We start from the raw sequence: 27,255 nt of genomic DNA, 5'->3' as shown, positions 1-27,255 counted from the left end.
GTAAAGCGGTTGGTGAGCGTTATGAAAAGGAAATATGAAAATAAACTTGCAAGGACTGTTAAAGTCAACCTTTGTTTTGCTTTTGAGAAATGGTGTCAGTGATGTGATTGAAAATAGTGACCATGCTGAACAAGCACTTTACAGCAGAGGTAGAGGAATCAACGTGCCAGACATCCTAAAGAACTCATTATCGAATCAAGGACTTAATAAAATCAATGTACGCAGGGTAGCAGTTTTAGGGAAATCAAAGGCATTAAAGAGCAGCAAATATCTTGCGCTTAATGTTAGCCCTGCCTCACAGTGCCAGGGATCCAGTTTAGTTCCACCCTCTGGTGACTGTCTGGAGTTTGCATGTTTTCCCAAAGTCTGCATGGGTTTTCTCCAGTTACTTCCCACAGTCCAACGATGTGCATGTTAGGTGGATTGACTGCAAATCTGCCCATAGTATTCAGGGATGTGCAGGCTGGGTGGGTTAGTCATGGGAAATGCAGGGTTATAGTGTCAGGGTGGGACTCCTTTTTTTCGGACGGTTGGTGTGCACTTGATGAGCCAAATGCCCTGCTTCCACGCTGTAGAGATTCTGTGATTTAGTTTCAAAAAGTAGTGAGGAAGTTGCAGTGCCACAACTAATCTGCTGAAGTTCTCAATTTTGGAAATGTTTTTCTAGATTAGAAAATTGCACAACACAGATGTGGCTACAAGGGGAATGGGGCTGGGAACTAAATATCCAAGGATTTGCATCCTGTTGAAAGGATGGGTGGAGTGCATGGTGTTTTGATTGTAAGAAATTAAATCAGTAGGAAGAAGGGATTAGAATCTGTGGGTAGAGTTGAGGAGCCGCGGGGTGGGGGTGGTAAAACCCCTGATGGCAGTTACGTACAGGTGTTCAAGAAGAATGTGTGGCACAAGATAAATCGGGAGATAGCATTTTTAAAAGGCGCTATTACAGTAATTATGGAGGGTTTCAACATACAGGTGGACTGGGGAAATCAGATTGATAGTTGCTCACGAGAAAAGGAATTTATGGATGTTGTTTTTGGAGCAGCTTTTGGTACAGCACACTAGGGAACAGTCATTTCTGGATTTGATGGATAATGGGGGCAAACATGATTACGAAGTTTAAGGTGAAGGAACCCTGGGGACGGGAGGGTCGTGGGAAACCATAATATGATAGAATTCACTCTGCAGTTGGAGAAGGAAAAGCTGAAATCAAATATAATGGCATTATAATTGAGTAAAGGTAACTACAAAGGCACGAGGGAAGAGCTGGCCAGAGTTGTTTTCGACTCTCCACATCCCCACCTCTAACAGGGAAGACAGTGGAGCAGCAATGGCAGGGGTTTCGGGGGTTAATTTGGGAAGCACAGCAGAAATTCTTCCCAAGGAAGAATCATACGAAGTGCAGGGCAAGGCAACCATGGGTGACCAGGAAAGTTGAAGACAGCATAAAAGCAAAACAAAAAGCATACAATGTGAAAATTGGTGACAAAACGTTTTTAAAAAAAAACATTGGGGGAGGGAGGATGAAATGAGAGTAAACCAGCTAGTAATATAAAATACTGCAAAAGTATTGTTTTCAATCCATAAAAGGTAAGCAGACCAAGAGTGGACGTTGGACTCCTGAAAAATGAGGCTGGAGAAGTAGTAATGGGAACAAAGAAATTGTAGAGACCCCAGATAAGTACTTTTCATCAGTCTTCACAGTGGAACACACCAACTTTGAGATAGTTGGGGCCAGCAGTGAGTGTGATGGTCATCACAAAGGAAAAGGTGCTGGAGAAGCTGAGAGGTCTGGAGATAGATAAGTAACCCAGACCAGATGGACTACATCCCAGAGTTCTGAAGGGAATAGCTAAGAAGGCTGTGGAAGAATTGGTGATCTTTCAGGATTCACTGGAATCTGAGGGTCCCAGACTACTGGAAAACCATTTATGTAACATCCCTGATATAACAGGGTGTGGAGCTGGATGAACACAGCAGGCCAAGCAGCATCTTAGGAGCAGGAAAGCTGACATTCCGGGCCTAGACCCTTCATCAGAAATGGGCGAGGGGAAGAGGGTTCTGAAGTAAATAGGGAGAGAGGGGGAGGTGGATCAAAGATGGGTAGAGGAGAAGGTAGGTGGAGAGGAGACAAACAAGTCAGAGGCGGGGATGGAGCCAGTAAAGGTGAGTGTAGGTGGGGAGGTAGGTAGGAGATTGGTCAGTCCAGGGAGGAAGGACAGGTCAAGGGGGTGGGATGAGGCTAGTAGGTAGGAAATGGGAGTGTGGCTTGAGCTGGGAGGAGGGGATAGGTGAGAGGAAGAACAGGCTAGGTAGGTGGGGACAAGCTGCGCTCGTTTTGGGATGCACTGGGGGGGGAGGGGGAGATTTTGAAGCTTTGTGAAATCCACATTGATACCATTGGGCTAACATCCCTGTTTACAGGAAAGGCGGAAGGCAGGAAGTTATAGGCCAGTTAGCCTGACCCCAGTTGAATTTTGAAATCCATTGTTAAGGACCTGATCGCAGGCTACTTGGATGTGTGTGGTAACATAGGGCCGAGTCAGCATGGCTTCCTCAATGGGACGTCTTCTGAGGTGGTGATGAGTAAGTTGGACAAAGGAGAGCCAGTGGAAATGATCTGTTTTGATTTCCAGAAGGCCTTTGACAAGATGCTGCACAGCAGGGGGTGACATAAGACAAGAGCCTATGATGTCGTGGGCAGGTTACTGACATAGAAGATCTGCTCACTGGCAGAGGCGGGATAAAGGGGCCTTTTACAGGCTGGCAGCCAGTGACTAGTCGAGTTTTGTAGATGTCACTTTTGAAACTGGAACTATTCATATTATACATTAACAATCTGGACAAAGGAGCAGAGGACATTGTTGCTAAGTTGATAACCATAAATTAGGTGGAGGGACAGGTATTATTGAGGAACCAGGAGGCTACAGAAGGACTTGGACAGGCCAGGAGACTGAGCAAAGAAGTGGCAGATGGAATATGAATGTGAGAGTGTGTGAGGTTATGCTCCTTAGAAGAAAAGCAGTGCAAATGACTGACTTTTTTTTTAAATGGAAAAGGCTTCAGAAAGCTGAAACACAAGGTGCCTTTAAGAGTCCTAGTTTGGATTCTCTTAATATGCAGATTCGGTTGGTAGTTAGGAAGGCCAACGCAATGTTAGCTTTCACTTCAAAAGGATTTGAGCACTAGATTAGGGACGTACTGCTGAGGCTCTAGTCAGTCCGTATTGTGAGCAGTTTTGGGTTCAGTGTCTGAGGAAGGATAGTGTATTTAAGAAAGATCCTTGATTAATAATGGGATCAAGGGTTACAGGAGAAGGCAGGAGAGTTGAGAAACACATCAACCTTGAACAAATGATGGAGCAGAGTCTATCTACCAAATTTTGTATATTTACATCTTGTGCCATTCTTAAGAAAGGAAGGAAGAAAACCAAGGAATCGTAGACTACTAAGCTGAATATCAGTTTAGGATGGCTGAACATCTTAAATGTTCAACTGTTCAGCATGAATTGACGTGTTAGTCAGGATCTTGAGCAGGTACTTTCTCCAATTTAGAACCAGACCATGAATGAGTGAAATTGGGAAACACTTCATGCAAGTGTGGTAGAAATTTGGGTACCCCTCAAAAAAAAAGACACTACTTATGCTGGATCACTTGCTAATTTTAAAATTGGAGTTTGTAAAATTTGTATTAACCAAAACTGTTAAAGAATATGGAGTAAAGATAATTATGGGGGCCAGTTGCAGATCAGCCAAGATTTCTTTAGTGTGTTTTTATTTAGATACCTACTTCTTTTCCCATGCTTCTGGAAACATTTTAAAGGAGAACCTGAAGAGGCATTACAGTAAATTTTGGGTATTTTACTGCTTTTTTTTTGGTGCATAAGATGTAACTTTAATCAAATTTATTGACCTGAGAAAGTTGTGATAACTCCTCTTGAATCATTGCAGTCCTTGTGCTGTAGGTACACCTACAGTGCTATTTGGATTTTGAGCAAGCATTGAAGAGTTGCCAGTGATATATTTCCAAGTCAACATGAAATGAACCAGGCGTGAAGCCTGCACATGTTGATCTGCTGTCCTTGTTCTCCTAGGCAATAGATTTGGTTTGATTTGCATGTGATTTATTATTGTTACGTGTACAAAGATACAGTGAAAAGTTGTTCTGTGTGCTGACCAGACAAATCCTAACTTCCGTAAGTACACCGAGTTAATAGAACAGAATGCAGAACATAGTGTTGCAGCTACAGAGAGGTGCAGGTTATGGTTAACTCATGAGAGATCTTATCATAAGTGTGACGACATTTTCGATCACCCTTTTATAGACAATAGGTGCAGGAGTAGGTCCTTCGAGCCAGCACCACTAGTCATTATGATCATGGCTGATGATCCACAGTCAGTGATAATAAAGTGTGAAGTTGGATGAACACAGCAGGCCAAGCAGCATCTCAGGAGCACAAAAGCTGACGTTTTGGGCCTAGACCCTTTCTCCCCACCACCCCCCCCCCCCCCCCCCCCCCCCCCCGCCCTTGGGGGGAGGGGACGAACTGGGCTGGTTTTTGGACGCCGTGGGGGAAGGGGAGATTTTGAAGCTGGTGAAGTCCACATTGATACCAAGCAGAATATAGTTGCTGTTCCTGCAACTTTCAGGTGGCATCATTGTGGCACTGCAGGAGGCCCATGATGGACATGTCATCTAAAGAATGGGAGGGGGGGGTTGAAATGGTTCGCGACTGGGAGGTGCAGTTGTTTATTGCGAACCGAGCGGAGGTGTTCTGCAAAGCGGTCCCCAAGCCTCCGCTTGGTTTCCCCAATGTAGAGGTAGCCACACCAGGTACAATGGATACAGTATACCACATTGGCAGATGTGCTTCACCACCACAACCCCCCCCCCCCCCCCCCCCCCCCCACCCCACTGCCCACAACCAGCCCAGCTCTTCCCCCGCCCCCACCCCACCATTGCATCCCAAAACCAGCCCAGTCTGTCTCTGCCTCCCTAACCTGTTCTTCCTCTCACCCATCCCTTCCTCCCACTCCAAGCCACACCTCCATTTCCTACCTACTAACCTCATCCCACCTCCTTGACCTGTCCGTCTTCCCTGGACTGACCTATCTCCTTCCTACCTCCCCACCTATACTCTCCTCTCCACCTATCTTCTTTTCTCTCCATCTTCGGTCCGCCGAACCCTCTCTCCCTGTTTATTCAAGAACCCTCACCCCATCCCCCTCTCTGATGAAGGGTCTAGGCCCGAAACGTCAGCTTTTGTGCTCCTGAGATGCTGCTTGGCCTGCTGTGTTCATCCAGCTTCACACTTTATTATCTTGGATTCTCCAGCATCTGCGGTTCCCATTATCTCTCATCCACAGTCAGTATCCTGTTCCTGCCTTATCCCCATAACCCTTGATTCCACTATCTTTAAGAGCTCTATCCATCTCTTTCTTGAAAGTATCCAGAGACTTAGCCTCCACTACCTTTGCGGGAAGGGTTTTTAAAAATTTAAATTGACTCATGGGACATGGATGTTTCTGGTCTGGGCAGCATTAATTGCCCGTCCCTCATCCTTCAGAGAGGACTGTGAAGAGATAACCACGTTTCTGAGAGTTTTGAGTTACATTAGGCCAGGTAAGGTAGAGATGTCAGATCTCCTTACCTAAAAGACCATTCATGAACCAGATGGGTTTTTCTGACAACTGGCAAAGGACTCATGGTCACCATTAGTTCCTTAATTCCAAATTATTTATTAAATCCATATTCCACTATCTGCACGGTGGGGATTTAAGTGCAGTTCCCCAGAATATCAGCTGGGTTTCTGGATTAATAGTCTAACAATAATACCTCCAGGTCATTGCTTCCCCATTAACATTTTAAACTGGAGAGGACTCAAAAGATTTGCAAGGATGTTGCCTGGACTGGAGGATTTGAGTTATAGGGAGAGGCTGAATTGGCTGGGGCACTTTTCCTGGACTGCCCGAGACAGTAGGGTGACCTCTATATAGGTTTATAAAATCATGAGGGTGTGGATATAACCAAAGTGTCTCTTCTAGGATGGGCGAGTCCAAAGCTAGAGGACATAGGTTTAAAGAGAGAGGGAAAGCTTTTACAAAAAAGGCGCTCTCAGTACAACAGGACTTTGATCAGAAGGGCAGGGAGGTGGTCGATGCTCTTTCTTATCATTGAAAGCCCAAAGAAACCTACATCACAGGAACAGCCCCATCGGCCCTCCAAGCCTGCGCCAATCAAGATTCTCTGTCTAACCTGTCATCTATTTTCTAACGGTCTGTGTCCATTTGCTCCCAGCCCATCCATGTACCTGTCCAAATATATCTTAAAAGATGCTAACGTGTCTGCATCTACCACCTCCGCTGGCAACACGTTCCAGGCACCCACCACCCTCTGTGTAAAGAACTTTCCTCCTCTCACTTTGAACTCATGACCCCTAGTAATTGAGTCCCCCACTCTGGGGGGAAAAAGCTTTTTGCTATCCACCCTGTCTATATCCCTCATGATTTTGTAGACCTGTACACTAAGTGTAAGGTAATGTATTTTAAGGCAAATCAGGCCAGTACTTAAATTCTTAATAGCATGGTCCTGGGGCGTTCTGACAAACCTCTAAAGACCTTTGGATTGCAGTTCCTTGAAGGTGCAGTTGCAAATAGACAAGGTAGTGAAGGCAGCATTGGCTATCCTTGCCTTTATGGGACAGTGCATTGAGTGTTGGAGTTTGGTTGTTACGTTGCCATTGTAGCAAACGTTGTACTCCAAAAGTGGCCTAACCAGTGTTCAGTTCTGTTCTCCCTGCTATACGAAAAATATTGTCTAATTTGAAAGGGCGCCAAAAAGATTTAACGGATGTTGTTGGGGTTGGAGGATTTGAGCTATAGGGAGAGATGGAATAGGCTGGGGCTGTTTCACCTTGCATGTTAATGGCTGAGGGAAGACCCTTTTTAGAGGTTTCATCAAATCATGAGCACCATGGATAGAGTGAACAGCTGAGGTCTTTTTCTTAAGTTGGGGGAGTCCAAAACTAGAGTGCATAAGTTTTTAACGTGAAAGGAGAAAGATATAAAATGAACCTGAGGGGCAACATTTTTCATGCAGTGGGTGGTGCTTGAATGGAACAAGCTTCTGAGGAAGTGGTGGAGGCTGTTTTAATTACAACATTTAGAAGGCGTCAGGGTAAGTATATGACTAGGAAGGGATCAGAGGATATGGGCCAAGTGGGACTAGATCAGATTGGATGTCTGGTTGGCACTGAGAAGTTGGACTGAAGTTTCACTGTATGATTCTATATAGCGGGCAAGAAGCTGTTCTTTAAATCTGTACATGTTTTAAAATTTCTGTATATTCTACTTGAAGGAAGAGGGTGGAAGAAAATATAACTAGGGTGGGAGATATCTGTGATTATGTTGGCTGTTTTCTGGAAGCAATGGGAAGTGTAGTCTCAGTGGAAGGAAAAGTTGGTTTTCATGACGCACTGGGCTGTGTTTACAACTCTGATTTCTATCAGTCTTGGGCAGAGCAGTGCCATACCAAGCTGCGATGCATCTGGATGGGATGCTTTCTGTTGTGCGTCTATAAAAATTGGTAAGAGTAATTGTGGACGCATCAAATTTCCTTACCTTTCTGAGGATGTAGGGTCGTAAATGTGCTTTTTTGACTGCATCATCAACGTGGATGGACCACAATAGATTGCTGGTGACCATTGTTCCTTGGAACTTGATGCTCTTGACCACCACCTCACACCACTGATACAGACAGGAGCTTGTCCTCTGCCCAGCTTCCTGAAGTCAATAACCAACTCCTTTGTTTTGCTAACATTAAGGGAGATGGATGTGAGTTTGCTCGCTGAGCTGGAAGGTTAGTTTTCAGACGTTTCGTCACCATTCTAGGTAACATCATCAGTGAGCCTCCGACGAAGCGCTGGTGTTATGTCCTGCTTTCTGGAGCCAATCTACCATCCCCTGAGAAAAAGAACAGGAAATGACATCACCAGCCCAAGGAAACCTAACCATATATTAGAAAGCGGGACATAACACCAGCGCTTCGTCGGAGGCTCACTGATGATGTTACCTAGAATGGTGACAAAACGTCTGAAAACTAACGTTCCAGCTCAGCAAGAAAACTCACATCCAGAACTTCAACCTGAGCTACAAATCTTCTCAAAACTCATTAAGGGAAATATTGTCTTTACACTATGCCACTACGCTGCCTATCTCTTTGCTGAACTTTGTCTCTCACTGTTGGTGATCTGACCCACTATGGTGGTGTCATCTGCAAATTTCTAAATAGACTTGGAGCTGAGTTAGACTGAGTTGAAGTTTGAGTTAGAGGTCGTGTATATAGTAATAGTGGCAGACCCATCACTGATACTGATAGCACTCCACTCGTTTCATTTTGCCCACCCAAAAATGGCCCGTTTTGCCTATTTTGTTTTCTGTTGGCTTGTCAATCCTCTGTCTAGGTTAATATGCTATCCTATAAATTCTTATTTTGTGTGGTAACCTTTGTGATTATATTGTGCAAGTGCTTATATTTGGATCCTTAGACCCGGAGCTGATTTTTCAAAGCAAGTAATCTGTTTTGGCTTTTAATCATGATACCTATATGTAACTAAAATTTACTTTTAAATAGGAATCTAATTTCTGCTGTTCAGATGGATTTCTGTTATAAGCTGCTTTTGAGAAATAGAGAATGTACATTAATGAAGGTTAGTGATGAAGAAAATAAGCTGCTGAGCTTTGTTTATTGTGTCATCTAATTTTAGTATTCCGTGAGAGTGAATCTTATTTGATCACAGATCTGAAAACATGATGCTCGTCAAGACTAAATTGTTGAAAAGGCTAAGTTGCAAGTCATGTTATACTTTATTTGGAAAATGTAAGCGTATAAATTCTGGGTACTCTGTTTAACTGCAATATATTTCTTCCTAAAATAATAGGACTTAAACAGGCGTTGGAAACGGTAAATGACTACAACCCCCTGATGAAGGATTTTCCTTTGAATGATTTGCTATCTGCAACTGAACTGGATAAAATCAGACAGGCACTAGTTGCAATCTTCACTCACTTGCGAAAAATAAGAAACACAAAATATCCTATTCAGCGAGCTTTGAGATTGGTGGAAGCAATCTCAAGAGACCTGAGCTCTCAGTTGCTTAAAGTCTTGGGAACTCGAAAGTTGATGCATGTTGCTTATGAAGAATTTGAAAAGGTAGCTCTGTCACTTTTTTCCCCATACTTTGCCAACTTGTATGGCAGTTTCCTAAGTGCACGTACCTACACTTTGAAAGTGTATTACATTAATATGGAACTTACTGTGGACTCTTTAGGTCATGGTGGCCTGTTTTGAAGTGTTCCAGACGTGGGATGATGAGTACGAGAAGCTTCAAGTTTTGCTACGAGACATAGTTAAACGAAAGCGAGAAGAAAATCTTAAGATGGTATGGCGTATCAATCCTGCTCATCGTAGACTGCAGGCTCGTCTTGATCAGATGAGAAAATTCAGGCGACAGCATGAACAGCTGAGGGCTGTTATTGTCCGTGTGCTTAGACCTCAGGTAATTTTGATGTTTAGGGGTCTTGACCAGTGGAAGCTGACAATTGTAGGAGAGTATTTTAATGAAAATAACTTGCATGCGAAATTAGTTTTAATTTTTGTAATATAAGGCACAAGGATCATAGAATATAGAACATTACAGCGCAGTAATGGCCCTTGCTGTTGCGCCGACCTGTGAAACCAATCTGAAGCCCATCTAACCTACACTATTCCATTATCATCCATATGTTTATCCAGTGACCATTTAAAGGTCCATAAAGTTGGCGAGTCTACTACTGTTGCAGGCAGGGCATTCCACACCCTTACTACTCTGAGTAAAGAACCTACCTCTGACATCTGTCCTGTCACCCCTCAATTTAAAGCTATGTCCCCACATGCTAGCCATCACCATCCGAGGAAAAAGGCTCTCACTGTCCACCCTGTCTAATTCTCTGATCATCTTGTATGTCTGTATTAAGTTGCTGACTTGAATATAAATGCTGAGACTCTGTGCATAAATTGTAAATAGCCAAACTTAAGCCTCAGATTATAATTAATTTTTTTAATCTTGTTTATTTAAACGTGTGTGGCAAATGAATCATTGTTTAACAATTGTAACTCAAAGCATAGCTTAATCGGGGAATGTCCGATGCAGGGAAAGTAGCATTCTTATTTAGTGTATAACTCTCCCAAATTTTTTGGGAATCTACTGGTATTATTTTTTTGCTGATATTAGTCGTGTGTAATTTTAAAGCACAAAAGGATGTTATTTTTTGCTTCAGCCAAATTTAATCCAAGATTATCCCGTTTATGTATCGATAATACTTGTCAAAACAAATCCCTTATTCAAGATGACAAAAAATGCTTTTTTACGTTCCCTGCTACATTTAATTTAGAATCTGTCATATTTTCCTCTTTTCATATTTTTCAGGTGACTGCAGTTGCTCAGCAGTCCCAGGGGGAAGGCCCAGAACCCCAGGATATGAAAGTAGCAGAAGTTCTATTTGATGCAGCTGATGCTAATGCCATTGAAGAGGTGAACCTTGCATATGAAAATGTGAAGGAGGTTGATGGATTGGATGTTTCCAAAGAAGGAACTGAAGCTTGGGAAGCAGCACTGAAGCGCTATGATGAGCGAATTGACAGAGTTGAAACACGTATTACAGCCCGTCTAAGAGATCAGCTTGGCACTGCAAAAAATGCCAATGAAATGTTTAGAATATTTTCCAGGTTTAATGCTCTCTTTGTTCGTCCTCACATTCGAGGTGCTATTCGTGAATACCAAACACAACTAATTCAGCGTGTGAAAGATGATATTGAAGCCTTGCATGACAAGTTCAAGGTGCAGTACCCACAAAGCCAAGCTTGTAAAATGAGTCATGTCCGTGACTTGCCTCCTGTTTCTGGATCTATCATTTGGGCAAAGCAGATTGACCGACAGCTTACTGCCTACATGAAGCGTGTAGAAGATGTTCTTGGTAAGGGCTGGGAGAATCACGTAGAAGGGCAGAAACTCAAACAAGATGGTGACAGTTTTCGTATGAAGCTCAATACACAAGAAATTTTTGATGATTGGGCAAGAAAGGTCCAGCAGCGTAATCTCGGGGTGTCTGGTCGTATCTTCACAATAGAAAGCACACGTGCTCGTGGACGTTGCGGCAATGTTCTGAAGTTGAAAGTAAACTTTCTGCCTGAGATTATTACACTTTCCAAAGAGGTTCGCAATCTTAAATGGCTTGGGTTCCGTGTTCCACTTGCAATTGTCAACAAAGCTCACCAAGCTAATCAGCTCTATCCTTTTGCTATTTCACTGATTGAAAGCGTTCGCACCTATGAAAGAACTTGTGAGAAGGTTGAAGAACGGATTTCAATTTCTCTGTTGGTTGCTGGCCTGAAAAGAGAAGTGCAAGGATTGATAGCCGAAGGAATCGCCTTGGTCTGGGAATCCTACAAGTTAGACCCTTATGTACAGCGTTTGGCAGAGAGTGTTTTCAGCTTTCAGGAAAAGGTTTGTCTATTTTAGTTTATTTATGTTGCTCTTTGTGCATGACTCTTAAGTTTTTAGAGCTGATGTGTCAGGAGGAGATTGTTCTTATTGTTGATTACAATTAATTAGTTTGTTTTCTATTTTGTATTTCAAATGTTTCATTTTTCTGAAGACTATATTTCGTTGTAGAATTTGCAACTGAATGTGAAAGATTCTAGCTGTTCATAACTTTATTTCTATATGCCTGTATTAAAGCTGCTGCAAAATAGAACTCAGATGAATTAGTAAATATGTTACCTGCATAAATTTTTCAGGTGGATGATCTACTCATTATTGAAGAGAAAATTGACCTTGAGGTTCGTTCGTTGGAAACCTGTGTGTATGATCAGAAAGTGTTTTCTGAAATCCTGAACCGTATCCAGAAAGCAGTTGATGATTTGAACCTCCATTCCTATTCCAACTTACCAATCTGGGTCAACAAGCTAGATATTGAGGTAAGAAGTACCCATAACCATAAATGGTGCTGAAAAATATGTATAAAATTCTTATTTTAAAGTGGAAGGTTATTTTGCCTGAATTAATTAACTGAAATGTTTTTATAGATTGAAAGGATCTTGGGAGTTCGTTTACAGGCCGGATTGAGAGCATGGACACAAGTTTTGTTCGGCCATGCTGATGACAAAGCTGATGTTGACATGGATACAGATGCCCCACAAACCAGCCATAAACCAGGAGGTGACCCAAAAATCAGAGTAAGATTTATCAACTTGAGCTTGTTTAAGTAACATGAAAATACTTTCACTCCTGTAGCATTATTGAATATGTGAGCTTAAATTTCCAATGTATCAGTTTAAAGTTGTTGTCATTGTGCTAGAATTATATATTGTAAGAGATGTAAAAATCCTGGTGATTTGACTTCAAAATGAACAAAGTCTATAAGAGGATAAGTTAGCAAGTGACATAATTAGAGTTCACAAGTCATCTTTGCATGCGTAAATAAATAGTAATAGGATAGTTAAAGCAAGTGCAGAACTGTTTGCAAGAGATGTTATGGAGCAGAAACAATGACAATTACTGTGAGTATTTTGTATCAGTCTTCACTGAAGAAGGTATTTCTGCAAATATCACAATCAAGGGGGAGATTTTGGAGAACTTGGATAGACTAAACTAGACAGATTGTGATTTCTCTACTTTAGACCTATCATCGTTCAAACAGGATGCAACCTAGGTCGCAGAGAAATGTAAGGAAATTGGATTCTGTGACCAACATCTTCCCATTCTATGGTGGTTCCAGGTAGTTTCAAATAGTTCAGTACTTCAAAAAAGCAGTGAAGAATAGATTGAGCAGTTACAGGTCAACATGTCTAACATCTGTAATGGATCCCACTAACCTGGGAGAAAAATTAATTGCTGCATACTAGTGCATGGGTTATTAAATTAAGGTGGTATGAGTTTGTTAAACACTCTCTTTATTGGACTGGGTTGTGCAGTTTAAGCCTATAAACTCTCAAAGTAGTCATACAGCATAAAAACAGGCCTTTCAGCCCATGTTTATAGCAACTAACAAAAAGCAGTTACACTAGTTCTATTTACCTGCTCTTGGCCCATAGCCTACTATATCCAGGCATTTTAAGAGCTCATTCTGACGCTTAAATGTTCAAAGTTTATATGCCTCTACCACACTCTCACTCTGAGCCACTTATTCCTCGCTTTTTAATGTTTGCCCTCTGACCTTAGACATCCCTCCTGAAGGGAAAAGGTTTTCTTGATCTACCCTGTCTATGTCTCTCCATTTTGTGTATCTTAATCAGATCCACCCCTCAGCTTCATCCCTCCAAGGAGGGATAAAAACCCAGCCGATCCAGTCTCTTCTCATGAGATTGTTCATTCCAGGCAACATCCTGGTAAATCTCTTCTGCACCCCTCCAGGGCAATCACGTCTTTCCAATATTGCGGCAAGCAGAATTGCACACAGTTTTCCATCTGTGGTCTAAACCAAAGTTTTGTAAAGTTGCCGAAAGACTTTCTTGCTTCTCTATTCTGTGCCCCAGTTAATGAAGACAAGAAGCCATGATTATAGGGCTTAAAGGGCAATTAGTTATATGGTTGCAAAGTTGGCCGTTGGAGCGACAGTAGACTTAGTGGTGAGCTGTTATCTCAGCTGGAAGGCAATAGTGCCTCCCAGTGGTTGATGCTGAGTCAGCTCTTTTAGATGTATGTTTTTGACCTTAAATCGGGTGTACTGGACATGATCCCAATATTTGCAGATGAAAAGCTTAATGTAGTAATGTGAGGAGTATGATAGACTTCAGGGGTGAAATTGGCTGATACCTGATGATGAAATTTTAAAGGAGGGAAAGTGATTCATTTTTGCAGCAAGACTAATGAAACATAAAGTGAATGGTACCGTTTTAAAGGTGCTACAGGAATGCAGAGAACTGAGTAGTGCATATACACATCTTCAACGGCAGTTGGACAAGTTGAAAAGCTGCTTTAAAAAAAATGGGATTTGTGGCTTTATAAGTAGGTATTGCTGGCCAAAAAGAAGGAAATGTAAAACTCTGGGACCCAGTTGGAATATTATGGCTAATTCTGAGTGTCATTTCTTAGGAAAACTGCAAAGACTTGAGGGCACAAAGAAAAATTACTGTAATGATAGGAATGAAAGAATAGTTGTATAGAGAGACTGGAGTAATTTTCTTTTTGTGTAGAGCAACTTGAAAGATTTAATGAAGGATTTTGGAATCTTTGAGATTTAAAAAATTTTGCCAGTAGTAAAAAGATGAGTAACTGGGGGCACTATTTTAAGATCTTTTTTGTTTGAAGAAAAGCAGAGGGGCCTTAAGGGGAAAAGGTTCTGCACTGGACTCTTTACTTTGAAAAAGAGGACTAGGCAAATACTTGAAAACTAAAACACTGTAGATTGTGTGAAGGGAGCTAATGGCCATCATGTGGTTCAGAATAAAGCCAGTAATGTATATTCGATTCCTCTCCCAGTTAAAGTAGATTGAAATCCACCATCTTGCCCCTGAGAGTTTTGTAATGGTAAACAACCAAAAGAAAAGTTGGGGTCAAACATCTGACAATGAGCCAAGGGATATGTAATTCGGAAGAGCACATGTGAATGAATGCGAAAAGAGCAGAGGATTTGGACTAAGTTAATAGCACTTGCGAAAAGCTAACACATGTGCAATTAGCTAAATGACCTGTGCTGTATCGTTCTATTAATGAATGTTTCTGATTAGTCAGCTCCCTAGACAGAAATCAGCAACCATTAAATCATTAAAAATGCATTCTATTAACATGCTGATTCCAATATTGATAACCTGGAAATGAAATCCATTGTGAGCCTCTGTTTTAGATTAGATTCCCTACAGTGTGGAAACAGGCCCTTTGGCCCAACGAGTCCACACTGCCCCTTGAAGCATCCTCCAAACCCATCCCCCTATAACTGACGCACCCCTGAACACTACGGGCAACTTAGCACGGCCAGTCCACCTAGCCTGCACATCTTTGGACTGTGGGAGGAAACCCACGCAGACACGGGGAGAATGTGCAAACTCCACAGAGACAGTTGCCCGAGGCTGGAATCGAACCCAGGTCCCTGGTGCTTTGAGGCTGCAGTGCTAACCACTGAGCCACCATGCAGCCCAAATACCCATATTCATATCTGTAATCTGTTTGTGTAGATGGTCTTTTTTAAATGCCTGTTAAATATTTCCTTCGATTTCTTTGCCAAAGTTGTTTTAGAATAGATGAAATAAGGAAATATACTTGCCTCAAGTCTTTGAAAACTCTTTACTCTCCCTGTTATGTACAGAATATAGTACATGAGCTTCACATCACAAATCAGGTAATTTATTTGCATCCACCAATTGAAGACTGCAGATACAAGTTATACCAAGAGCTGTTTAGTTGGAAGATGATCATTCTAACACTCCCTAGAATACAGAGTCAACGATATCAGGTGAGCAGAGTGGCTGTAGTTTACTTGTTTTGCAGTTTATGAAAGGAACTGATCAGTGTTAATTTGATATGAAACCTTGGTTCAGACAACTTGTGAAAGTACTGAACTTCCAAAATCATTGAGTGAATGTGCTTTTAGTATCGTTTTCCTTTGCTTATTTCCTCTGTAAGCTGTGTAGCATTAGTTTTACTTTTGTTAGCCCACAAATAGGATCATGTTTGCTGTTCCATGGAAAATATAGAAGTCAGCTTCAATGAAATATTTAATAACAGAGGTCAATGAAGAAATGGAGCTGAATTAAAATTATGTACTGCATATTAATTAAAATTCTACCTGGCATGTGGATCGTGTGGGTCTGCAGCACAAGACAATGCCCTTCAGTCCAGCCAGTCAAAAACCAATGCCTAACTATTCTAATCAGAGATAATGGAAATTGCAGATGCTGGAGAATCCAAGATAACAAAGTGTGAAGCTGGATGAACACAGCAGGCCAAGCAGTGTGCTCCCAAGATGCTGCTTGGCCTCCTGTGTTCATCCAGCTTCACACTTTGTTGCCTAACTATATTCTAATTCTATTTTCCAACATATAACCCATACCCTTTGCATCATGCATCCTCTTTTAAACACAAATTGTTATGATGGGTTCTACCTCTACCACCCATCTCAGGTTGCAAGTTCCAGATTCCTCCTACCCTGTAGGTGACAACTTGTTTCTTCACATCTCTTTTAAACCCCTGGTCCTCATCTTAAAACCAAGTCAGTGATCTCTCCACCACATGGAAAAGTCACTTCCTGGCTACTTGCTCCTGCTGCTTGCACCCTCCTCCCCCACCAATATTTTCATGCATCACAATATGTACCCCCTCAATCTCCTCTACTCCAATGAAAAATAGCCCTAGTCTATCCAGTCTCCCCATCATTAAAATGCTGTAGTCCAGACACCATCTTGATAAGTATGCTCTGCGCTGCCTCCAGTGCAATCACGTCCCTTCTATAGTGTGTATTTCAGAACTGCGCACAGCACTGTAACTGTGGCCTAACCTTACACAGTTCCAGTATAACTTCCCTGCTCTTAAAGTCTGTGCCTTGGCTAATAAAATTAAATATCTCATATGACCCTTAACCACTTTATCTACCTTCCCTGTTACCTTAAGGGGCCAGAACACGTGTGTTAAGTCTCATCTAATTCTCTTGTTCCCAGGGTCCTACTTGTCGTATAGTCCCTCGTTTTTTTGTCCTGCCGAGGTACATCCCCTCACATTTATCAATTATATCACAAACGGAGAGGTCCCCAACACTGATCCCAGTAGGCCCCCACTGGATGCCCTTTGCTATAATGAATGTTTTCCACGAGGCTTTCACCATTGTGTTAATTAGGTAGTGTTGTTATGATTCTTTGGCTGATATGTTGACTTAAGTTTTCCTGTTCAGTTTACTCTTGATGGATTTGGAATACTGGAAACTTCAGATTTTGGCTGGAAACTTTAATTTTTTGTAAGTTATAATGAAGTTGTTAATGTGACTTGGAATTCTATAAAATGCATTAATCCAGCATAATCTGTTGTTTTTACAACCCCCTGCCCCTGCAATATCTCTGTTTTAGGTTGGTTTTCAATATGAACTGTCTGAAGAGGAGAAGTTCTACCGAAATGCACTGACAAGAATGCCAGATGGACCAGCTGCTTTGGAAGAAGCTCATGAAGCTGTAATGGGAATTGTCAGAGAAGTTGAAAAATATGTCAAGGTAAGCATTTTGAAGATTGCTATTTTTGTCTTGTCTCACTCTGTTCAGAAAAGTCTTTCAACATGTGTTTTTTCGGTAGGTTTGGCTTCAGTACCAGTGTTTGTGGGATATGCAACCTGAAAATATCTATAACCGTCTGGAAGATGATCTGAACAAATGGCAAGCTCTGCTTGTCCAAATCAGAAAGGCTAGAGGAACTTTTGACAATGCAGAAACTAGAAAGGAGTTTGGGCCTGTTATTATTGATTATGGAAAGGTAAGAGTAATAAATCAGATGTTTTTCTTGGTGGTTTAAACAGAACCTTAATAAGCCTGTTTACTGAACAGCCTTTTTAGTAAGGTGTAAATAATCAGACTGTAGCGTTGTCATCATTTCATGCCTCTTTTGATTACTTTACATCTTTGATTTGCCCAAGTATCAAAAGTGTTGTGCACACATTTGGATTCTTCCAGGTGCAGTCAAAAGTGAATTTAAAATATGATTCTTGGCATAAGGAGGTTCTTAGCAAATTTGGACAAATGCTTGGTCAGAATATGCAGGAGTTCCATTCACAGATTTCTAAGGTAAGGACTGTAAGCGTTTGTGTAATGTGAGCAGCATTTGTCGACTTTAGTGCATTAATGCCTTGACTCTAAACATTGACTTTTTAAACATCCAGTCTCGTCAAGAGCTAGAGCAGCACTCAGTTGATACTGCTAGTACTTCAGATGCTGTTACCTTCATAACCTACGTGCAGTCTTTGAAACGCAAGATCAAGCAATTTGAGAAACAAGTAGATGTAAGTATTGGGTATAACTTGAACCTGGGTATGACTCTACTGTAGAATTAAAATACAATTTTTTTTACTTTTATTTTTTCCATTTCGTTTTATTTAATTGGTATTAGTCAGATATACAGCATGGAAACAGACCCTTAGGTCCGACTCTCCATACCAGCCAAATTCCTGAAATGAATCTAGTCCCATATACAGCATTTGGTCCATATCCCTCTAAATTTTTCCCATTCATATACCTATCCAGGTGCCTTTTTAAATGTTGTAATTGTACCAGCCTCCTCCACTTCTCTGGTAGCTCATTCCATACACATTCTGCCCTCTGCGTGAAAAGTTCCCTCTTAGGTCTCTTAAATATTCCCCTCTTGCCTTAAACCTACGTCACCTTAGTTTGGGACTCCCCTATCTTTGGAAAAAGACCTTTTGGCTAATCACCCTATCCATTCCGCTCATGAGTTTTATAAAACCCTTAAGGTCACCCCTCAGCCTCCAATGCTCCTGGAAAAAATAACCCCAGCCGACTTAGCCTCTTGCTATAGCACAAACACTCCAAACCAGGCAACATCCTTGTAAATCTCCTGTGAACCCTTTGTAGTTTCACAACATCTTTTCTATCGCTGGGAAACTAGAATTGAGTGCAGTATTCCAAAAGTGGCCAAAGCAATGTCCTGTACTGCTGCAACACGACTTCTCAACTCCTATACCAGTGAGCACTGTCTTCACTACCATGTCTACGTGTGACTCCACCTTCAAAGAACTATGATCCTGCAAGGTCTTTGTTCGGCGCCTCTTCCCCTTGACCCTGCCATTAAATGTATAAGTCCTGCCCTGATTTGCCTTAACAAAATGGAACACCTGACATTTATGTAAATTAAACTCCATCTGCTACTCCTTGGCCATCTGATTAAGATCCCATCGTATTCTGAAATAACCACCTTCATTGTCCACTACACAAACAATTTTGGTGTCATTGGCAAACTTATTAACCATTCCTCCTATATTTGCATCCAAATCTTCCTCCTTTATGACAAAAAAACAGTGGACTCAACAGTGATCCTTGTGGCACAGCTGCTGGCCACAGGCCTGCAGTCCAAAAAACAACCCTCCTCCGTCATCCTCTGTCTTCTACCTTGTAGTTATAGAATCTTTTTGGATTCTCCTTAACCCTATCTGCCAAAGCTATCTTGAGTCCCTTTTTTTGCGTATGCTCCTACTGCCTTTATACTCCTCGAGACAGACTGACTCAGTCCCCGCTGTGTATACCTGACCGATGCCTGTCTCCCTTTTCTTGACCAGAGCCTCCATTACTCAGTTTCAACCTTTGAAAATTCTTGCCTAGTAAAAATCCCAATAAGGTAATCATCCCTTTTTCTTATTTCTCAGTTCTACCCAAATAGCTTCACTGACCATACTCCCAGGGTATCCTCCTTAAGTATATCAGTAATGTTATCCCAAATCAAAATCGCCACTCCTCTACTCTCTCTTGCTCCTTTTCTATCCTTCGAGTAGCATCTATACGCTGGACCATTAAAGCTGTCAGTCCTGCCTCTCCCTGAGCCACACTTCTGGTAATAGCTTTGATATCTCAAACCCATGTTTCCAGCAATGCCCCGAGTTCATCAGATTTACATCTTCAGGTTTTCCATCTTTTGACATCCAGATAAGTAATATGGTTAATCTACACCTATAGCTGGGAAATGGTGATGACAGAGAACCCTACGACTTGGACTGTGGCAGAAATGTGTCAGGTTTATGCCATTTCACGACCACCAGCTATATTATATTCTTCCTGGCAACTGTCTTGAACTAGACTGTTCAGAGCCATGATGCTGTGAAAATACAATAAGTAAGACAGAAGTAGTTCTTGCATCCTGTGCTGTGCTGCTTAATGATATCATGGCTGATCCAATAATCCTCAACTTCATTTTCCTACCTCTTTCATATAACCCTTCACTCTATTACTGATTTTTCAAATCTTTTTCGACCTTGAATATACTTAACAACTCAGCCTTGTCAGCTCTGTGGTAAATAATTCCCCAGATTCATTCTCCTCCGAGAGAAGAAATCTCCTCATCACTGATTCAAATGTGTAATCCCTTATTTTAAGATTATGCCGTCTGGTCACAGATGTCCAGCAGGGGAAAACAGCCTATCCATGTCGACATTGTCGAGTTCTCAAAGAATCCTGTATAGGTCACCTTTGAAATTCTCGCAATTATAGACCCAACCAACTCACCCTGTCCTCATAGTACAGTTTCTCTATACCTCCCCCAGAAGAAAATACTTCCATACCCTGCATCAGCCTAGTGGGCCTTCTCTGGATCGTCTCCTTTGCAATTATATGTTTCCTTGATATGGGGAGTTAAAGCAGTTCACTGTATTCTGCCTGACTGATGCCTTTTTTCATTTTATACAAATATATTGTATGTGCAATACACATTCCTTACTTTTATACTGCACTGTTTGGAATAGAGGCCAGTGTGCCATTCCGCTGTTGGTCACTGAACTCTGATATTAACTTGTTGTGATTTCATATACAAGGACTCCCATATCCTCCTCTTGTTTAGATTTCTGCGGTCTTCCTCCATTTAAATAATATTGGCTCCTCTCGCATAACTCCTTTGCATTTCCCCACGTTGTGTTCCCTGTGCCAAGTTTTTGCCCACTTGCTTAACTTGTCTGTGTCCCTTTTGCAGACTCTATCCTCAGTGCTTGCCATCCCACATTTTTGTGTCTGACGCAATCCCAGCTAAAGGACACCACCTTTTCCCCCATCCCCCATTTCCCTCCCTCCTGTTCTGCAGAGTGAAGCATATGGACTTTTTTTTCCATTCGTAGCTTTATCGCAATGGTCAACGTTTACTGGAGAAGCAACGATTCCAATTTCCTCCATCTTGGCTTTACATCGATAATATTGAAGGAGAATGGGGTGCTTTCAATGACATCATGCGTAGGAAGGACAGCGCTATTCAGCAGCAAGTGGCTAACCTACAAATGAAGATTGTTCAGGAGGATCGTGCTGTAGAAAGTCGAACGACTGATCTCTTGGGTGAATGGGAGAAAACCAAACCTGTTGCAGTAAGTGCTTTTTCATATTTCATTTCTGTTTAGAAATTGGTTGTCCCATTTCTTCCTGTCATATGTTACATTTTAACATTTTCATTAAATCTTTAAATGTTATTTACTATAGCTGTAGTTGTGCTGCTTTTTTGGATAGATGCCCTTGAACTTTATCTGGGGAAATATATGAATATTTTGCCAACTGTAGTTTTTATGTAGGTTGTGAAACAATGCAAGCTTCTTTGGTAAGCAAAGAAAATGCTGGTGAAATTTATCGTGAAACTTGTCTTGAAATATTTTAGTCTAGAAATGGGACACAAGTCATTGCTCACATACCAGTGTAATTTAAGAAACTATAATTATTTGAAGTACTATACATGTGTATATTAATTATATTTTTAAAAAACTCACTACTCAGGGGAATCTTCGTCCAGAGGATGCCCTGCAAGCACTCACTATTTATGAAGGAAAGTTTGGTCGTCTGAAAGATGATCGTGAAAAATGTGCAAAAGCCAAAGAGGCTCTGGAGCTGACTGATACAGGATTGCTCAGCGGGAGTGAAGAACGAGTTCAGGTATGTATTCCAACAGCTTTGAAGTTGATTCAGTGCTGCATGTGCAACTATTATGCCTTGCATAAATTAGGCAACTAATCATTGAAAATGTTGTTGGAATTTCTGTTCTGCTGCAAGTCTTAGCACATTCAGCACCTTTTCAGATTCTTGATGGGCTGGAGAGAGATGAAGTTTTGTTAGAAAATCCTTGTATTGCTTTATGGTGCTGCTCCATTTCCCGGACATGGTTTTTTTTTAAGAAACAAGTACTTGGTATGAAATAAGCAGAGAGTCTGCTGTATCACATAACTAATTTAAAGGGTGAACCTTGCTCGAACAGTATCCTTCTATTTTGGTCTGGAAAAGTCTATTGTCTTCATATCCCTACTTGGAAATGCAGAATCTAATCCATGTCTCTTCTGCAAAGCCAAAAAAAGTTAGTCTGCCAATAGAAAATGTTCTGCCTTTTCCTGATTATGGACGTTTTGTGACTTGTATCGTGAATATAATTCTGACCAGATGCCTGCTAACTACAAGCTCAAACTTATCACTTATCTTCACTTCCACTAGGTTGCTTTGGAAGAATTGCAGGATCTCAAAGGAGTCTGGTCTGAGCTGTCTAAAGTCTGGGAACAAATTGATCAATTGAAAGAACAACCATGGGTTTCCGTCCAGCCACGCAAAGTATGAAATGATAATTCTTGCTGTTGTCTTGAAGATTTTTTTCACCCTTTTGAAAAGCTTCTCCAGCAAACTACTTTTGGTGTTCATCTTTCTTTTGACAGTTAATTGTAAAACATGAATATTCTGTTTGGTGTGGTGATGGAGAGGGGATGTGGATATTGGTTGATTTGAAAAGAGTGGGGAGGGTATATTGTGTTCACATGCTCTGCACATGAAAGAGAAACAGATATATGCACACAGGCCCAGCAGCTAAGTACAGAGCATTCAGTTCAGTGCTTGTGGACTTTCCTTGAGCCTGCAAGTGTATCATAGATTTTTGAAACCCATCCCTACACCTTTTAAAATGGAGTCTAGCTGATGCTTTCTATTTCATTTTGCTGTTGGAGAGCCGGTGTTTAGTAATGCCAGACTAAGGACACACCAAGATTTTGAGCACCCATGACAGTATCCATAAAATCCAGATGAATTGAGCCCATATACCAAGCACGCTCCGTAGGTATTTAGAAGTTCCACCTTCAGGTTACTATGTAGCCTTCGATTTAAAAGTAGGTGAAAGTAACACTAATCAGTGTCTCAACATTTCCATGAGCTTTAATGAATACAAATGGTAGAAGTTCAAGTGTCTTATTCTACTAGTTAATCATCTATTGAATACAAGGACTGTGCCAATTTTTGGTTATAGTCAGTTCAGCTACAGCGTGTTTCTTCAGCAGGAATTAGCTTTAATGCAGTTGAAGATTTCACACTATTCATAGAACACAAAATTTTCTTTACCTGTATTGGCTATAATGTGATTCCGCCCTTGTTGTTTTACATGGTGAGGCTACTATGTGGTTTTCTTATAGTGCGAGATCGCATAGGAGTGGAACTATTGTTATTATCAGAACAGACTACTATGAAAACTTCTAGTTGCACCAGCAGCACGAGAACTAGTCCTTGTCATTTTCAAATACTAATTTGAAAATTGTTCCTCTTTCTCCCCAACTTAGATTGCATTGAACATTTGATACTGTCTTCAGGCATAAAAGACAATCCCTTCAAAGATAATGTTCAAATACAAGTTGAGCTTCTCATGGTTATATAATTCAATTATCTATAAAATATTTCCACAAAATAGCTTCGTCAGAACTTGGATGGATTACTTAACCAACTGAAGAATTTCCCAGCTCGACTGCGCCAGTATGCCTCGTATGAGTTTGTACAGAGACTTCTGAAGGGCTACATGAAGGTATAACCCATGTAATTAAAGTTTTTGACAAAAGTTTCTATACATTGTCAAACAATAGCACATCAATTTTAAACTTTGTCTTGTAGATTAACATGTTGGTGATCGAATTAAAGTCTGAGGCATTGAAGGATCGTCACTGGAAACAGCTGATGAAACGACTGCATGTTAACTGGGTGGTGTCTGAATTAACACTGGGCCAGATATGGGATGTTGACTTGCAAAAAAATGAAGCCATTGTTAAGGATGTGTTACTTGTAGCCCAGGGAGAAATGGCTTTGGAGGAATTCCTGAAACAGGTTAGTAATTTAAAGATTGAAATGCCTCCATCTTGGTTTTAAGGGAAGATCACAAATAAAGAAGGGAGAGCTTTGTGGACAGTTTAGAAACTTACTTTCAGAGTTCATAAAATATTTAATATCTACAACTGCTCATAATGTTTCTTTTTATAGCGCCAGCACTAATCAGTATGTCAATATTTCTATAAACCTTAATGAGTACAAATGGTAGAATTTCAAGCATCTTATTCTTCCAGTAGTCCCACTAGATTTTAGCCTGCATGCAAAAATAGAATTCAGATACGGATTTAGATTTACATCTTTGTCCATGGTTGATCAAACATCTAGCAAGACAAATTTCTTGTAGTTTCTAGTGCTCTGAAATGCATCTTTCATTCAATTTTTCTTGAAATGTTTGCATTAATTTGACATTTTGAACTGTCAATCACTGGGCTAAATACTATAATTCTGTATAATTTATCTTGATCTAAAACTTTGCTAACAGATTAGAGAGATGTGGAACTCTTATGAATTGGATTTGGTGAACTATCAAAACAAATGTAGATTGATTCGTGGCTGGGATGACCTGTTCAACAGGGTGAAAGAGCACATCAACAGTGTATCAGCCATGAAGCTGTCCCCTTACTACAAGGCAAGTATTTATGGGGATTTTTAACATTTTGTTGCCCTTTTTCCTGTTGAGATGAAATCCTTTCAGAATTGTGGTTAATTCCTCCTTCAACCATATGTTTTACAATTTATGTATTTCTGGCTTTGAGTTCACATTTTATAATTTTGCATTTTAATTTCTATTCCTCATGCTTTCGCTCACCTTGCATTAGGCATTGCCAAATTACAAGGTATCCGCTGTGTGTCTTTTGTAGTCATTTTCGATGCAGTGATCTTCTAGCTTTTTTTGGCTGAGACATTAAGAATTTCTGCTTTGTTCAGTTTGCTTGTATATGCAGCATTGATGACTTTCCCAAGAAAATAGTTCAATTAATTGTATAGTATGCAGATTATATATTTTGACCACAATTTATTTGTACTAATTACAACATTTCTGCAGGTCTTTGAAGAGGATGCATTGAGCTGGGAAGATAAGCTAAATCGTATAATGGCCCTCTTTGATGTATGGATTGATGTTCAGCGTCGCTGGGTATATCTTGAAGGAATATTTACAGGCAGTGCTGACATTAAACATTTGCTACCTGTGGAAACTCAAAGATTCCAGAGGTATGTGAATGGGTTGATATTTAAACACTTGTGCATGAGTTTAAGAATTTCTAAATGTTCTGACTGTGTTGTTTTTGTTTAGCATCAGCACAGAGTTCCTAGCACTCATGAAGAAAGTGACCAAGTCTCCTCTTGTCATGGATGTTTTGAATATTCCTGGAGTGCAGCGGTCATTGGAGCGATTAGCAGATCTGTTGGGCAAGATACAGAAGGCTTTAGGAGAATACCTGGAGAGAGAACGGTCGTCCTTTCCTCGGTAGCTCACTTAAATACTTTTTTTTTCCCCATAAAGCACAACACTGAGTGCTGGAGGAAAGAAATTACAAAAGGGGAAAGAAACTAGATTTCTAGAGACAGAAATAGTTCTGTATTTGAAAAGAGCAGACTAAGAATGGCTGAGTAGTGTGCATTTATATTTATGTTCATAACATTACAGATTTGCAAACATGTTGAGTAACATCGGAAAGCTGTAATCAAGACCAGTCATTTGGGAATATTATCTAATCACAGTTATAGAAACTTGGATTTACCTCAGGTTGAACTGATTGCTTACTGTTCAAGCAACAAATGTTTCTAAGCAATCGATGTTAAAATGGTAGGTGCATTAGCAGTGTCATTAAGGAAGATATTGTAGTGTAGAAAAGAGGAGCTTTCCTTGATGGGCAAACACAGAATCCATTTGGTTAGAAGTGTAAAGCAATTTGGGATAATAAAGAACAAGAAGTGGGATGTATTTCCAAAATATATTCAGGAGCTCGTCCTTGTCCAGTGTGGTGTTAATTAGACTAAGAAGGAGCACTTGTTATGTCTGGTGCTGAGAACCAACAAAGGCCAGTCATCTGTGGGAAAACTCTTTGGTAAGATTGCTCATATCATGGGATTTAATAATGGAGAGCTACATGCCACAATTTGAGATTGAACTTCGAAATCAAAAGTGGCCTCTCTTCAATGGGATGAGAGGGTATTTAGACTGAATAAAATGGAGCCAAGCATTGGCATAACAAGCCAATTGAGCTCTGAGTTTCAGGGACTGTCTCATCTACAGACTTGAGCATTTCAACAAAGGCAAAAATAAGAATGAAGGAGATTTGGAATATAATAAAACAAAAAGTGTGAGGCATGACAGGTCAAGTATCCAGGCTAAGTGCAGTAGGTTGAGAGAGGGTATAAAGTGGGAAATATGACTGGTTAAAAAAAATAGGAAAATTGTTTCTCATTCCCTTTTATGTTCATTACCATTCTGCCAGCATATACATAGCATGTATTAAGATTAGGTGGGGCATGTTGCAGAAAATAATGAGACAGTTTAGAGGCTTAGGGTAAGGTTTGTAATAGCATTTTCTACCTTAGTAAATGCTAACAAAATACTAGCAGCATAAGTGGATAGAGGAAGTGGTTGGATTCAGAAATTGATTGAATGGACAGGCTCATTAAGCTTACAGTGGATAAGTTGCCTGGTCTAGATGGTTTGCATCCCAGGTTGCTAAAGTGGCATTGAGGGACTAGCCAAATATTTAAAAACTTATGTAGGTACAGAGGTGTTAAAAGATTGGAGATTGGTAGATAGTGTTGCACAGAAAGGATAAGCATTTCTGATAATTAGAATCAGTTAACATAGTAAAAATGGGGCATATGAATTTTGAGTTAAATGAGAGCGAGTGCAGGTTTGTTAAGACTCATTTGTGCTTGACCAATCTAGTTGAATATTTTTATGAAAAACCGATAACTTTGTAAGGATTGAAGTGGATGTTGTCTGAGAATTTAAAGCAAGCTTTGAAAATGTATTTTTAGTTTTCATGAACTCTTTGAAGCTTTAAATATATTTAATAGCAAGAATCAGATTACACCTTGACCTTCTGAATTTGAGAGAACGGCCTTAATTTGTGTAACCTTTTCTCATAACTGAACCAGGTTTCCATTCTTGTAAGTGATAGTGGGAACTGCAGATGCTGGAGAATCCAAGATAACAAAGTATGAAGCTGGATGAACGCAGCAGGCCAAGCAGCATCTCGGGAGCACAAAAGCTGATGTTTTGGGCCTAGACCCTTCGTTAACTCTTCCTTCCTATTAAATATGTTTAATGAAGGGTGTAGGCCCGAAACATCAGCTGTTGTGCTCCCGAGATGCTGCTTGGTCTGCTGTGTTCATCCAGCTCCACACTTTGTTATCTTCCATTCTTGTAAGCCTGTGTTATACTTCCTCCAAGGTGAGTAT

The 27,255-nt window shown here is 40.7% G+C and overlaps 1 protein-coding gene across 2 annotated transcripts in view; it reads left to right on the top strand.

Moving 5' to 3' along the window:
* Window positions 1-27,255, top strand: part of dync1h1 (dynein, cytoplasmic 1, heavy chain 1) — a 98,674-nt gene that overhangs the window by 9,149 nt on the left and 62,270 nt on the right. For both annotated transcript variants that reach the window (XM_048538298.2, XM_048538297.2), the window contains exons 6-23: window positions 8,939-9,210; window positions 9,329-9,556; window positions 10,466-11,542; window positions 11,836-12,015; window positions 12,124-12,273; window positions 15,342-15,488; window positions 17,092-17,232; window positions 17,312-17,488; window positions 17,686-17,796; window positions 17,892-18,011; window positions 20,844-21,083; window positions 21,484-21,639; window positions 22,189-22,302; window positions 23,420-23,530; window positions 23,617-23,826; window positions 24,311-24,457; window positions 24,875-25,041; window positions 25,124-25,297. In XM_048538298.2, the coding sequence (XP_048394255.1) occupies window positions 8,939-9,210; window positions 9,329-9,556; window positions 10,466-11,542; window positions 11,836-12,015; window positions 12,124-12,273; window positions 15,342-15,488; window positions 17,092-17,232; window positions 17,312-17,488; window positions 17,686-17,796; window positions 17,892-18,011; window positions 20,844-21,083; window positions 21,484-21,639; window positions 22,189-22,302; window positions 23,420-23,530; window positions 23,617-23,826; window positions 24,311-24,457; window positions 24,875-25,041; window positions 25,124-25,297 (3,922 nt within the window). The remainder of the gene's footprint in view (window positions 1-8,938; window positions 9,211-9,328; window positions 9,557-10,465; window positions 11,543-11,835; window positions 12,016-12,123; window positions 12,274-15,341; window positions 15,489-17,091; window positions 17,233-17,311; window positions 17,489-17,685; window positions 17,797-17,891; window positions 18,012-20,843; window positions 21,084-21,483; window positions 21,640-22,188; window positions 22,303-23,419; window positions 23,531-23,616; window positions 23,827-24,310; window positions 24,458-24,874; window positions 25,042-25,123; window positions 25,298-27,255) is intronic.

The sequence above is a fragment of the Stegostoma tigrinum genome, chromosome 10 (assembly GCF_030684315.1).
Source record: "Stegostoma tigrinum isolate sSteTig4 chromosome 10, sSteTig4.hap1, whole genome shotgun sequence".
Taxonomy (NCBI): Eukaryota; Metazoa; Chordata; class Chondrichthyes; order Orectolobiformes; family Stegostomatidae; genus Stegostoma; species Stegostoma tigrinum.
This window is presented reverse-complemented; position numbering and strand designations above follow the sequence as displayed.